Source organism: Aptenodytes patagonicus, chromosome 19 (genome assembly GCF_965638725.1).
Source record: "Aptenodytes patagonicus chromosome 19, bAptPat1.pri.cur, whole genome shotgun sequence".
Taxonomy (NCBI): domain Eukaryota; kingdom Metazoa; phylum Chordata; class Aves; order Sphenisciformes; family Spheniscidae; genus Aptenodytes; species Aptenodytes patagonicus.
In genome coordinates this window covers 4,742,358-4,756,735 of record NC_134967.1, presented here as the reverse complement: position 1 = coordinate 4,756,735, position 14,378 = coordinate 4,742,358, and the positions used below count along the sequence as shown (strand labels likewise).

Below are 14,378 nucleotides of genomic sequence, written 5' to 3'. Positions count from 1 at the left end.
TTGGACAGCTTAATGCAGCGCTACTGCCTCTTGAACAGTGCCTAAAGAAAATGGTATTATCTTAGCATCCAGATAATTTCCGTATCACTGAACAGTTGCAAGGAGCCAAACCACGTATAATTTTTCAAGTGACTAGAAACTTAGTTTATTAAAGCCCAGTGCAAGCTGGATTTAAGTTAACGATCATTAATTTTTCCTTATGTGAGAGCTAGTCTTGTGCAGCAATTAAAGGGTTAAAGTGGAACTATATGTAGTATTTTAAACAAGTTCACATATTCTCTATACAAATTTGGCAAATTCACGTCACAGCCATAGATCTCATTCTTGCAATTCCTGCAAAATATCTACAGCTCCTCTGTCAGAAGCAAAGAGAGAAGCCACCTGAACAGCCAGGTCTACCAGGAGTTCAAGGTACAGCCCACGCAGCAGCACAGAACGGCTGGTGATCTCCACGTCCCAGCTTAAACAGGTAGACTTATTGAACTAAATATGCTTTCGACACATGCTCCCAAAAGAGCTTGAGGCCACAGAGCAGATGAGTATGGAAAAACTGATTGCATCTGAAACACTGCAGCCAATAGGAAATCAAAAACATGATTTCAAAGCCAATCAAAAAACCAAAACAAACCCCCAAAAGCAAGCATTTATATGTGTGTAGATGTAATAAATATTGCAAAGCACATTTGTCTTTTTCCCCCCAAGTCAGTAAGTATAAAGAAATAACCAATGCACCAAAACATCAGCTTTCTGCAATGAAAATGTTGAAGTCAGCAAAATACCTGCAAGCTAACTGAAGAGAAAGCATTTGCATTGTCAACCAATCACAAGTTGCTTCCAGTTCTATGCAGCCAAATCAAACCCTCTTCAAATTCACAAGTTTGACCTAAATAAGCACCACAGCATGAAAAGCTTCTTTAGAAGTAGGATGTCAAGAGACTTTCTTTAAAATATAAAATAAAATGCGAGATCAAAGGTTTTCATTGGTCAAGTTTGAAAAATGGTCTTCCTTTAGCCAATCACAGCCTCTCCCTTTGAGCCAATCAAAAATACACCTTTAGGTTTGTCCTTAATTAACACAGCCCAGCTGAGTAGCAAAAACTTACAGGAATGGATGGCTGTGAGATGCATTCTGAGGGTTGGGCAAAGGGAAACAAAATTACAAAGGAGAAGGAATACCAAGGAACAATTAGAGTGGGCAAAGGAACTTATTAATGCTCAGCCATCCTCCTCTATCTTCAGGAATCTCACTGTCCTCTCCAGTTCTGTGTTGTTCAGGTGTCCTGTAGTTACTGTCTTCTGTCTTCCGTCTCTGATCTGGAAAATGCCATCACAACATCCTCAGCACCTGTAATAACAATGGATACAGGGAAATGTGTGCCATAATTACTTCCTTTAAAGAACAGTGGATAGATGCAGTACCCAAACTGTTATTCTACACATCCATAAAATGAACAGGAAAGGAAAAAGAGGACAGAAAGAAGAGAAAGCTGTGTTTTCTTATTTTTCTGGGACTGGAACCTGAAGTGGTCTAAAGATTTCAACAGTAGATTTAAAACGTTCCTTTGCAAGCCTAAGGAAATCAGTTTGTTTTTAAAGAAAACCAAGACTTGATTTCACATATTTCTAAGAAGCAAGAATTAAAAAAAAAAAAAAAAATTCATATGATTGTCACCGCAGGCATGTAGAGATAATCTCCCCCCCCCCCGTAAACTCTGGCACTGCATAACAGACTTACTGAGCTTCTCTGAAGTATGAGGAACTCAACTGTTCAATAAAACTTGTACTGCCCTATGCATCACACTGTCCTTTTTAAGTGACATTTAGACATTCTTTATCTTTACATCTAGATATTAATTACTCTTTGCTTTTAAGAATAAAAATTGTTTTACTAGGCCAGCTGAAAGGTTTTTGATCCCCCGCCCCGAAAAATCACTTAAACACCCTTTATAAACTAACATGTCTTGAAAACGTTCCATTCTCTAATGGAAGTGCAGTATTTTCAAACTGAAGGCTTCCATTTGCCCAGGGAACAGATACAGCTTTGCTAAGTAATGCTTTTATCCCTAACCTGAAGAAATCTTTTCTGTAAGAATTCAGTGTGTGGACTTTCTCAGTTATTGGATTTTTTTTTTCTTCCCCAATTGAGGCGATCAACTGTGTATAATTACCGTCAAAACTCATGTCCCCTAAGCACAGAAAGATGTTACTACCTTCCTGTAACCATCTCCAAGTCTTTGCAAACTTGTGTGGTCTTTCAAGTGGGCATTTATAGTAGAAAGACCTGAATGGCTTGAGAATCGTGTCTGATAAAGGCTTGTAAAGAACATTCCATGCTAAGCTCTCATGCTTCAAAAAGATACCTTGAGATCTTCAGAAACAAAACAAAAAAAATCCGTTCTCCGGACTTCCCAACTATAGAGCATGGCCTAACAGGCACTTAAAGAGAAATGTCTTCAGGACAATATGGAAATAAAAATACATCATACAGTAGTGTCAAAGCAGTGGTTTAAATCAATACCTCTAGTCTAGACAAGAACTGGAAAACAACCCTGAAGGGCCGAGTGCAGTATTTTTAATTTCTGGTAAAAATCTGATCCCCAAGAAAGTCAGATAAAAGTAAACGCTTTCTTTCATCTGTAGATCCTCTAACAGCATTTACCTAACTGATTAGAAAGTACGATGAATCCTCCAGTCACTATGTAATTTCTAAAAATTATTTCCTCCATTCAAATGATCCTAAGTGTTTAAGTGCAACAGATGACTCTCAATGACCATTCTGGCCTTCATTAATTAATTTGGTCTGCTTGGGATAATTTTGCTTATTAAGTTTTTCTTCAAAGCTTCTATTAAAGGATTAGACAACAAAGCAGAAAATGCCAAAAGCAACACTGACTGCCTGTCCCATTCAGGTAACTGATCAGCTCTACAGAATTCTCTTACTGGGGTTTGGAAAGTTCAAATTCAACTTGGATGGAGCATCAGCATGTAAAAATTCTCCAGTCTTTTACTTGAAGCATATCAAGAAGCAGATTTCAGCTTTGTGCCCCAAGCAACTTCTGCCTTATCACCTGCATACAAGGTAAAAGAAAGACGACTAATAAAAACTCATCTGTTATCGTTAGATGAATTCCATTTCTCAGTTATCTAATTTGCTCTTTAGTTGCGATATAGAAGGAAAAGTGGCCAAAAAATGGGGGAGAACAGAAGGTTGTAAACTCCCCTTGCTAATATCCTTAAAAACTAAATCAATGCTTATGAAATGCAACTACATTTATTTTTATACACTTCACAATTTATTTGTTATACGTACTCAAAGGAGGAAATATTAAGGACCAAGCAGTAGTTTGTTTTTCATATGTAGGACCCCATCATAGAACTACATCAAAAACTGCTCTGATGCACCCTCTTGCCAACACTCAGAAGCCCTGCAGCCATCTCCCTTTTCATCTCCTCCACAAACTGTTTTTTCCCTTGATCAGAACATAAATGATATATAGCACTAGGATCAAGCTCTGAATTAACAAGTTGCCATGTTGATTTTTTTTTTTTTTTTTAAAACACATAAGAACTACTAGCCTCTGCAAAAAGAAGGATTTTATTTGCAAGGATTCTGAAAAACACTTCTGTGCTAAAAAGAGAAGGGAGTAACGGCACTTAGAAGCATTAAGAAAGCAAGTGCACATAAAGCACCACCTCTGCCACTGTATTTTACATGCATCCCCCTTTAAAGTCGAGGAGGCTTTGCTATGCAAGTCCAGAGCAGCTGGAGTAGCCTAGCAACTGCAAAATCACAGATGACGTCACATTAGCACAAGAGATGAGCTGGATTACTTAACAGATGTTAATTGTTTTCCTGGGGTCTCCCCTTTCTACAGTCTAAATATGAAAAAAATTCTTACAAGCATCCTTACAAGTTTCACGCAGAAAAGGAAATTTCATTCCAGATAATCGTGCAACCCCATAAACACCCAGGTATTTCCGCCTGTCCCGAACAATTCCGGCTTTCAGCACTGTTCCTATGCACAGCCCACTCTGCCGAGCACACAGCCGTTTAAAACACATGATGAGCAAAAATAGCTTTCGGCACAAAGGATGCTGGGAATTCTGCAGTTCATTTTGGCTTTCACAATCAGAATAGCTGTCGCTGAAGGGCAGGTTCACACTCAGCTAGCTCCTGTTCTAATTTTCTGGGCCCACCTGGCACAGCTTCAATACCAGTATCACTGTCAATATGAACTTCTGGTAACTTGCCGTTTGCCTGGACTTTGACTAGGAAAAGAGACGGGAGTACAAGAAATAGAGCTTGTCAATACAACAGAAAAAGCCAAATGTCAGAAGTGTGTTCTGTTTGGAGGAAAAAGCAAGAGTACAATAAAGAATACAGCGTAGAAGTGTGGAAAATGCTTAAATACCTATAGTATTACTGAATTATTATTACGTGCATCCTAAAGGAAGAAGCAGAACAGTGGATGGAGAATGGGTCTAGAATTCAAGGTTTTGGTCTTTCACAGCCAAAGCTAACTGCACATTCAGTGTGCAGTACCTTTGTTTTACCACCAATGTAATTACAATAACTACAGTTTTAAAGTTACCTGAATTCATGAACAAAGTGCATGTGTTTTTGTGTTTGGTTTCTTTTTTTTAATCATAACATCATCAAAAAGCATGCTCCCTCTCTGATGTTCTTTAGCACTTTATAATACATAGTTTCCCATATGGTACTTTTTAAATTAATATGGGCAATCAGTGCAAGAACCAAGGTGGGCAAACAATTCGGTAAGGAAAGATTACAAATTGTGTTTGAAAGGATAATCATTGGACTGAAAAGGAGATTACGACTGCACTTTCTCAACGGTTGGCCTTTGCACCAATTTTGCTTAATACTTTCATAAATGATCCTGGAACAGAAAAGTAGTCATATACTAATGAAATCTGATGGCAATACAAAGTTAGAAAGTTCCGCCAAAACACCAGGGAGAAGCAAAACAAATATACAGGAACGAACAGGAGAGCAGTGAAGACCAGAGGTGGCAAAAGGGGTTTAGCTATTCATTTTAGAAAGGAAGGAAAAAAAAAAAAAAAAAAAAAAGATTAGAAGTGATGTATTTCTATGTCTCACGGTACAGTTTTAAACAAGATTAGTAAAGAATGGATTTTATACACAATTCTGAATAGTTTTATTTCCTGCTCCCTCCTCAGTTCCTTCTGTTATTTGGTAGAACTGCCAATGTTTTCATTTGCAGAAATTACATGCAACCCAGCATTTGCAAGAGCCTCAGGCAATTGCCTTTAAAAAGACAACTTGATCTATCAAATGAGAGATAATAATACCTTCCAGGTAGACAAGTAAGTGGGTGGGTAAACCCGAAGGCACAACACCCAACAGAACAACATCGTGCAGTAAAGACTCAAGCCCATGCCGATTTCTTTTATTCCCACATTAAAGGTCCAACTTTATCCTTAGTGAGGTGATACGTTACTACAAAGAGGAAGACATCCTTTGTCCAAACAACAGCAGCCACATAGAAGGTTCTTGCAGGCTATCTAATCTGATGCTAGCATGAACAGGACCATCTACTTCACACCAAAACCGATGGTTCCCAGACAGTGTCAGCCCAGTCACTTTCAACACATGTATCGGTTACCCTCTGGGTGTTGCACCTCGTGGCCTTATTTTATATTCACTAACAAAAGAGACAGTTCGTTATTCAGCACTTCTCCATTCTTCACGAGTGCTGTGACCGGAACCAGTTTGTTCAGGGGACTTGCAAAAAGGGAAGATACCTCCATGTTTGTAAGCCAAGTAGTTAGTTGTAAGATAACAATGCCACAACCTCTTGAAGGGCGGTAAGTCCTACTGGTTTTAGCTGAGCGTTTCAATGATCTGAAAACAGAATGGAAGACTTCTCTGCTGAACTCGAGTAAGGGTAAGAGCACAGTATGCAAATGAAAGGGGTACGCTCATCAGTGCTTTCAACCTTCCAGAAGCCACTTATGGAGCATGATTATTTCTGAAGATGTCCTGCAGCAAAAAAAGCCTGGGTGACATTTGTCCAGGAAAAGGTCATCCGCATCCACATTTCTCAGCACAAAAGCAGGTTTTGTTCAAGTCCAGTCCTACAACCCAAACTATCCAGAGCTAAATGAAACCAATCTAACAAGTCTGCTCATTAAGCAATTCTACAGCTGCCTGTGCTCATGTACAAATACAAACATTTCCAGAGAATAGAGCAGGGGTTTCTATGTGGTGAAAGGAAAGCAGGGATTAAAGTACTAGTGAATAGAGCGTCTGCTGCAGCCCCACTTGGCTCCCACAACAGATGTTTTCTTTCTAATCAAGTAAAAAAAAAAAAAAAAATTTAAAAAGCAGAGCACAGGTTATAAAGTTAAGCTGCACGTTGCCAAAAGCCCACAACTAAGACAATAGGATGGTGAACCATGTTTACTTTTAGCACATCCTTCACTGAGCTTTGCACTTCCAGTAATTAACGTACAGAACAATGAAAAAGGCACATTTATGCCTGACCTCCTACATTCTATACATATAACTTCTCCCTCCACAGCTGTCCCTTTTCTGGGCATGCATTTCTACACTGAAATAGAGACTTACATATACCCAACAAAATATTCCCCATCTTCTTTCATGAGCGAAGCGTTAATTGCCACAAACTTTCAGACATGGAAATACTTCTCCCGCTTCTTCTGCCTTACACTTCCCCACCCTCATCCTTCCCAGAAATTAACAATAAGCGACTGGTAGGCCTATGTCCTATCTTAAAAAGCAATAGTGACAGTCTTACCCCACTAACTTTCAAAAACATCCCGCTGCAATTATGTTCTAATTGCAGTTGTTTGGATTGCTGAATTTAGTAGTTCTTTTACACCACTGGGACTTCAGTCTTAGCAAGCCAAGATGATCTGAAGGTTGAATGACTTTACCGCACAGCAGTAAAGATTGTAGATAGCCACTGAGCTCAGCACATGCAACTGCTAATCAGTTCACCTAAGCTTCAGAAAATTTCGCCAAGATGACTGAAGCTAATGCTTTCCACAGCAAGTACTCAGCTACAGTGACATCAAGCCAGTAGGGTACAACTGGATTAAAACCACACTACCTTAACACAAAGGAAGATGCTGACGCATCTAATAGCTGCTATTTCCAAGTGTTCTTTGAATGATGAATAGATACATACACCTGACTTGTTTGTAGTCACCTGCAAAATTAATTAAACCCGAAAAGCCTTTAGAGATCAGAAGGTTAAGCCTGTCATGAATTTCTGAAGGCTGTCAAATTAAAAAAAAAATTCTTTACTTCCCTCAAGATCTTTGTATACACACATTTCTTCAATCACCTTCCAGCAACTATCTCCTAAACATTAACTTTTCTCTGAAATTCCCAGTATTAGTACCCTAGTCTGGCATTCTAAAAATACAACATGCACTGCTACGAGGAGCAGCGTGTTAAAACAAGCATTGTGTTCAAAAGAACAAAACTACACTGAGAAGAGCTCTATCTCCATTTCTCCACCACTATCTGATATTTCATGAGCATGGTCCCCCTCCTAACTCCACAAGCAGCCTGGGTTCTTTTTTAATGCCCTACAATGCAGAGAATGCGTCTAACCTAGCCGAGGCATGTGTTTGCATCTCAGCTTTGCCCTCCCCAAGGGACCAGCTTTCTTCAAGAACCAGCACGACACTCCTGTTGCTATAGGAACAACAGAGCTGTAATCACCAAGGTCTTAGTATAATTCACATATCATGCTTACTAGCTGCACAGCTTCCATTTACAGATTTGCCAGAGCAGCGACTTAAGAAAGCCAAGTGCTAGCCTACCATTTAGAAATGGAAGTAACTGGGAAACAGGAAATATGTTTTTTATGCAGGAGATGCTTCTGTGTATATAACTTCCTGAGAAGCATTTTGCTTGTATTAAAAATATGTGAGAAAGCCTTAATTTCATCATTTCAAGCTCAAGAAACCTAATGAGTCTGAGCTGCGTTAGTTCTTGCTGCAATGCAGGGAAGACAACTAATATGTTAGTACCTCAAAACAGCTCATGATTACATCCACTGTCTAGCATATGCACTGGTTGAACACAGATGCCTTTGGGTTCCTCCGTTATTCTTGAAGCCATAAAAACAAAACAGCAACCAACCCACAGGTATCAGCTAAAAAGCTCCCTGAGTAAAGAAAAATGCCCTATGTTTTGCACTTTCATATAGGTGTTAACAACATTACAGCAACGATTGAAAAATAAAATGGTTATAAAAAATGTGAGCATGACATTAATGTTCAGTCTCTTAATTAATACTAAATTTAAGTATTAAATACTTCAGCTTAGAGTTTTATAACTGTTGTTCAGGCTTTCCTGGGTTACTGAGATCTCATCCCCTCTGCTAGCAGTTCACCTGTCAATGGATAATAAAGTATTTTTAATACATCAGATAAGCCTCATAACTGTCATGGATGCAACACGACTGTCTGGATCAGTTGGAGAAGAGAACGGGTGAACAGGCCAAAGTATTTATAAAAATAGTTCAAATATCAAGCTATGAACAGAATCCAGACATCTGAATTGCCTAAATGTTCCGTGCTCTTGGTGGAGCGTAGCCTGTGTTAGGGAAACAGTACCTCTAGAGAAGTGTATCAAAGTCAACACACTGAAGGACTAAGCACTTCCTCAGATTCTGGAATACGCTGAAAAGAAAGGGCAAATAGATCTGGAATTGGGGGGGGGGGGAGAACAAACTATTTTAAGACTAGAATACATGTTCTGGTCATTCAAGATACCTTCACAGATCTGTTGTTCTAATACATGTTGTGGTTATGAATGTAAAGAGTTTAGAACACACACCAGAAAGATTTGCACTAATTTCTATTTGGTATATACAGCACATTAGAGAGCCCTGGACATATGTCATTATTACCTGATTTACACAAAGATATTCAGTAATGCAATCAGAATTACTTTGAGCTTCCTGTCAGGAAAACAAGATTCCCTTCAACAGTATACCACGTAGATGCTTCAAGAGTGAAGGTGTTCCAAATGTACCTTTCAAAGGTAAAAGGAGATCTGTCATTTTGTACGTCTGAATTGATAATTCCTTTTGAAAGCAAGATAGGAAATAAAAAGATAGAGTTTAATTTCTTGTCTTCCTATGAAAATAAGCGCAAACTGAAGGGGAGTCTTAGACTTCAGGCTTGTTCAAAAATTACAGAGGTATTCTAAGGTGCTTCTTGACCAAAATTAGCAATTAACTTCTATTGCTGAACCCTAAGACAGGAAGCAGAGTATCATGCAGGAACTTTAAATAGCAGAGATATTGTTATTAATACTGGCTCACTGAAGGTTTATGGCACAAACACTTGAATTCAGCAGGGACAAGTGTAAACTTCTTTCTTCAATGCACTGTCACGTTGCTGCAAATATATATTGGACACATAGGTTGCAGTGACTCCCTGTGGTCAAACAAATAGACTCAACAAAGAAGTTGACTGATCTTTATCAGAAACCATAGTAGGGAGCACCATACAGTGATAAACTCAGCAGTTCTACCTCAGGTAATTATTATGAGGCCACCAGCCAGCTGTTCTAAGACAGTATTTCATGGATACACAACAAAGAAAAGCATAAAAATTGTAACAGAGGCCATAATACGCTTACAAAATTCTAGACCATCCATCCTCTATACTCTTCTCAAAAAAAAAAACAAACCCAAAACCGAAACAAAATGACCTTCCTGTAATTCTGGAGCCGGACTGCAGCATTTTTAAGTGACACACAAAAATTTGCAGGTCTATAAGAAAGCTTTTAGAGTGCTAAGGCCAAGAACGTCATTCCCTTTTTTGGAACGAAATAGGGGTATGAAACCAGCTTTCTGTCTTGTGTGTGTCTGCTGGAGGAAAAGGACTCTAAAGATAGGTCTGGGACAAGTTAGGCTGAGAGCAGTCTGTCCTACTATTGGAAGAAAAGATTGTGAAAGCCACTAACATACTAACTCTTTGTAAGTTACCCCTTAAATAACACACCTTTTAGTTGTTGTGTAAGGCAAGTTGCATAAAGGAACAAAAAAAATCCCCCAGAGGAGATTCAACGGAAACAGCAGAGAAGTAGGGAAGAAACTTCCTTTAAGCAATCTTGAAGAACACAAAGCATTTAAGTACCTCAGTGTGTGGACTTGGGAACAGGTTTTTCAGCGCAAGATAATGCCATCTAGTGGAGATGGAATCTCCGTTAAGATGGCAAATTGGACACCTATGCAATTTGTATTCTCGATTTCCAATGCTTTCATAATCGACCCTTCCTGTTTCACCAACACCAGGATATAGCAAAAGTACAGACAGACGGCAATGACTGCTGCTGCGTGAGCCACCACACCTAAGAGCAAAGAGCAACATTATCATAGCTGACTGTTAGAAATCTGGAGAGATTTCTAAGGAAATCAAAGTCCTGAGCAATAAATTATAGCTGCTTATGTCTATACAGCATACTACAGCTTCATCTTTCTCCAAAGGAAAAAGTATTTGGCTAGGTATCCTCATTTTCATTTGTTCTTCATGCTATTCACTACTTAATTTGGAGAGATGGCATCTGAATATGAAAAGAACCAACATCCTTTCCCACTTCTCTAAATATTTAACTATTTTATTTCTTTGTTCTTTTTTCCCCTACCAAGAAAAGTCTTAACGGTCAGACCACCAGCGTAATTATAACTTGGGAGGATCGAAGGAAGATTGTGGGGTCAAACCTCCCAGGAAAGACAGCAGTGTCTCAGATTAGATCAAAGCAAGCATCAACAGGGAGGGCTTCGCTTCCCTATAGGAAAAGTTTTAAGAATCTTCAAGGATTTAAGAAAATGATGACAGAGAAATCAGTTAGCATCTGTTCAAATACGGGACAAAGACAACTTTTTGAACAACGTATGAAGCTCTTACATTTCCTGTATCGCATGATGAGAGAGTCTAGAAGCAGACTAAGTAACTGTTGGTCTCTCTTTTGATTATATTTAAAAGCTATGTCAAAACTCAGGTTTTTGAGTCTCCAAAGCCATCTACAAAGTGAGAAAATATAATTTTACAGATAATAAAATCAGACAGTTTAGACAAGAAAGTTAGATCAAGCTGTGCAGGAGCACAGCTGTACAAAGTATCTGTGTCCCCTGGCTGGACTTCTGTTCTTATTATCTCTTCTTTGCCAAAGTGCAGGTAATTCAGCAGATATTTTCATCGTGAGAAATGTAACTACTTTAGGGGTGATGCTGAAAAATACCAACTGCAACTAAGACAGTCTTTCTTAACTGAGTACGTCTACCTCAGTTTTCGATGAGAAACCGGCAAATTTTCACTTCAGACTGGCAGAAAAGTCTATGAATTCTGAGCCAGAATATACAAGTATATCTATCTCCATCAATCCCCCAGCTATGTGAGGAATGAACACACAGGCTTAAAACTGAAGAGCAAGTTTGCGCAGGTTGTGTTTCTAGTGGTTTTCTAAATGTCTTAGATCTATATTAAATTTCTGCTCAGCTCAGTTCTTTCTGGCATACGAGCCTTAATTTTCCTTCAATACCAAATTCTACATTATGAATGTGATCTGGCACGAGGCCTTTGAAGGGGAGAAAAAAAAAATTCAGAAAGAAACGTTCAGGTTCAGAAGAGATTAGTAGATTCAGAGTAGCACCACACATTTTTTTACCAAGACGTCTGCAAAGAATTCACAAAAGCAGCACGTACTTCATCCCCTTAATGGGAATCTAAACAAACCAAAGCAGATTTCTGAAGTTATTTCACATCTACTACCCTCATCCGGGAATTAATTACGTTGTGCAAATTAAAGAAATGCAATGGGAAACAAATCCCTCCTATTGCTAAACTCTCCCTCTGCTGAAATAGTAACATTGCACTTCCACATTCATGGAAATGTGAAAAACAAAAGACGTTGTTAGATGATTCCATTTTATTTTGTGAGAAAAGTGTTATCAAGCAACTAGAGGCATAGTAACTAAATTATCATACTCATAACAAATTGCTTTTGTACTTTAGAAATCCGTATCTACTTTACATTGTACTTTGTTATAAAAGTCCCAGTTTGAAGCGTACAAAGAAAGTGCTTGCCATCCCCAGTCTTTTTCATTTTTAAGCACAGGTGTCCAGTTTAAGAACAAATATAAAAATTTAGATGAAATTCGTCTTATGCAGAGGATCCATACTGAATACAGTAAGACATGCGCAGAACTAGAAGGACCTATGCATACCTGAATTTAACTTCGACTATAGCAAAAAATCAATCAAGTTAAAATTTTTTCCATTTCATGTGTTACAGAGTAGGAAGCTTACATGCATTTAGTTCACAGGACTTTGGCCATCAATGTTTTGAGTTATCATGGAGAATAAGACTTTAACAATGCTCTTCATCCTAATGAATCTTAGGTATGGCCAAGACTGACTTTACCTGTTAAAATACAACCACCTGTTGAACAGTACACTCTAGTTCTCTTCCAAAGATTATAGCAGGCAATGACTTGCATATCCCAGATTGCAGGATGGGTTTAAGTAGGTGGCATATTATTACAGAAATACAGGAACCTAAATTTAGTATTTTCTGAGACCGTTCTCAGATTAAACAAACACAAGGCAAACAAATCCAGTACTCACCCTGATCAATTGAGTGTTGAGGAAGCTGGCTAAGTTGGCTATTCACTACACCTGCATATGTGCGCAAGAACTCCTCTTCACTAGCAGTCAGCTGGAAATGTACAAAGAGTCAGTCAGCAAAAAGGAAAATGAAGAAAGACTGAAGATATTATCTTCCACTTCCCAATAAGAGATGTCACAGTTGCCTCTATTCTACTCTTCAACGGTTTAATCAACTGTTGTTTGTGCAAACTATACCATCAGCAAGGACACAGCATCATGCACTCATGGAGAGATTCAAAGTCGCCTTAAAACAGTTGCTTTATTTTGCTGGTTTTCCAGTAATGAAAAACTTTACTGTATATCTAGGAATGATCAGATGCTGAGATTTAGTTTCAGGCATCACAAGCCTCATAATATTTAAGCAAACATCAATTGTGTTTAACTGCAGATAATGGTTAAATTAATGATGGCTAAAACAATTTAGTGATAAAACCAGACCATCACCTGCCCATCTCAGTAAGCGCTATCCCAGTTACTACAAAATTGTCTGGAAAGCCACAAAATAGGGGCTATGACAGTGCATCTTACATTTGATCCCATCTTCCTCAGCATGAGTAGGACTCTCACTTTCTGCTGAATATACATCTCCTCCGGACTCTTTCCGGGGACGCCCTCACGGTTCATTCCCCTCCTGCCAGCTCCTGGATTTCCTGAAGATATAAGATCAGAAAAAGACAAACTAAAATAGGTAATGGGGTATAATAGGAATAATAGGAAAAGTTTAATTTCCGAACTACCTATTTTTCACCAGCAGGCAGACCACTTAATAGCCTGGGAGAGTAAGGAATCACATGCTTCATCAGAGAAATCCTTAAAAATTTGAACAGCTAATTGGGCCTTACATATGCAACTCAAACATTCAAAGAAGCTGATGTTCTCATCCCTACTAGCTCATTATCTGTTGTTACATTACAGCATGAGTAGAAAAAGAGAATTCTAACAACTAGATGAAAGAATCACCCTGGCAGAAGAGTCTGTGGTTTTGGCTTTTTCCCATAAATAAGCACAACCAGTATGAAAACAGGATGCAGAATGCACAGCCATCCAGCCTGCAATGGCTAAACAAAAGCTGGATGAAATCTAAACTCTTAAGTCTTTCTCCTCTCTCTTTTTTCCTTTTTATATCATATAAAAAAGGCCACTGCACTTTTGTAAAAGTTAATAAAATTTATTAAATGGTTTTGGAGAGAAAGAAGAGCTAAGAGGAGCAGGGAAGGAGTAGAGTTTATCATCCTTTCTCGTATCATTTAAAAGCTGAAGTTTTGCTTTTCTATTTCAATAAAAAATAATTACGTTATGGAATAAACAGACTATGCTATCTAAATTGTATAGTGCAGAGCATGATTATACTTTGTTGTCTGAGTATCTGGTAATTATTTAAGTTCCACAATAGGGTGTTTACCAAGACAAAAAAAGATGTTTAGGCACACTCTTCAGCTGCTATTAAAAATTATCTTGGAGCATGTTTTTTAAGTGAACAATAGTAAAAAACTAAACTTCAAATTTAGAAAATAATGGTCCTTCAAATAGTACACTAGTACAGCAGTGTAACAAACTAAACTAACCTCTTAGAAGTACTGGGTGTTGGAGAAACGTAACCCCCGCTAAGGGATCTGTGGATGGAGGTGTAAGCCAGCCACTCTTCCACCATGCACAGCTCGGAGAAGTGGCTCCAGACC

The 14,378-nt window shown here is 38.5% G+C and overlaps 1 protein-coding gene across 4 annotated transcripts in view; it reads right to left on the bottom strand.

Moving 5' to 3' along the window:
* Window positions 1-1,221: 1,221 nt before the first annotated feature.
* Window positions 1,222-14,378, bottom strand: part of CTNNBIP1 (catenin beta interacting protein 1) — a 31,889-nt gene continuing 18,732 nt past the window's right edge. For all 4 annotated transcript variants that reach the window (XM_076355933.1, XM_076355932.1, XM_076355934.1 and 1 more), the window contains 3 exons: window positions 13,228-13,349; window positions 12,658-12,748; window positions 1,222-1,345 (listed from right to left, as the gene is read on the bottom strand). In XM_076355933.1, coding sequence (XP_076212048.1) covers window positions 1,287-1,345; window positions 12,658-12,748; window positions 13,228-13,323 — 246 coding nt within the window. In that variant the 5' untranslated portion in view covers window positions 13,324-13,349 and the 3' untranslated portion in view covers window positions 1,222-1,286. The remainder of the gene's footprint in view (window positions 1,346-12,657; window positions 12,749-13,227; window positions 13,350-14,378) is intronic.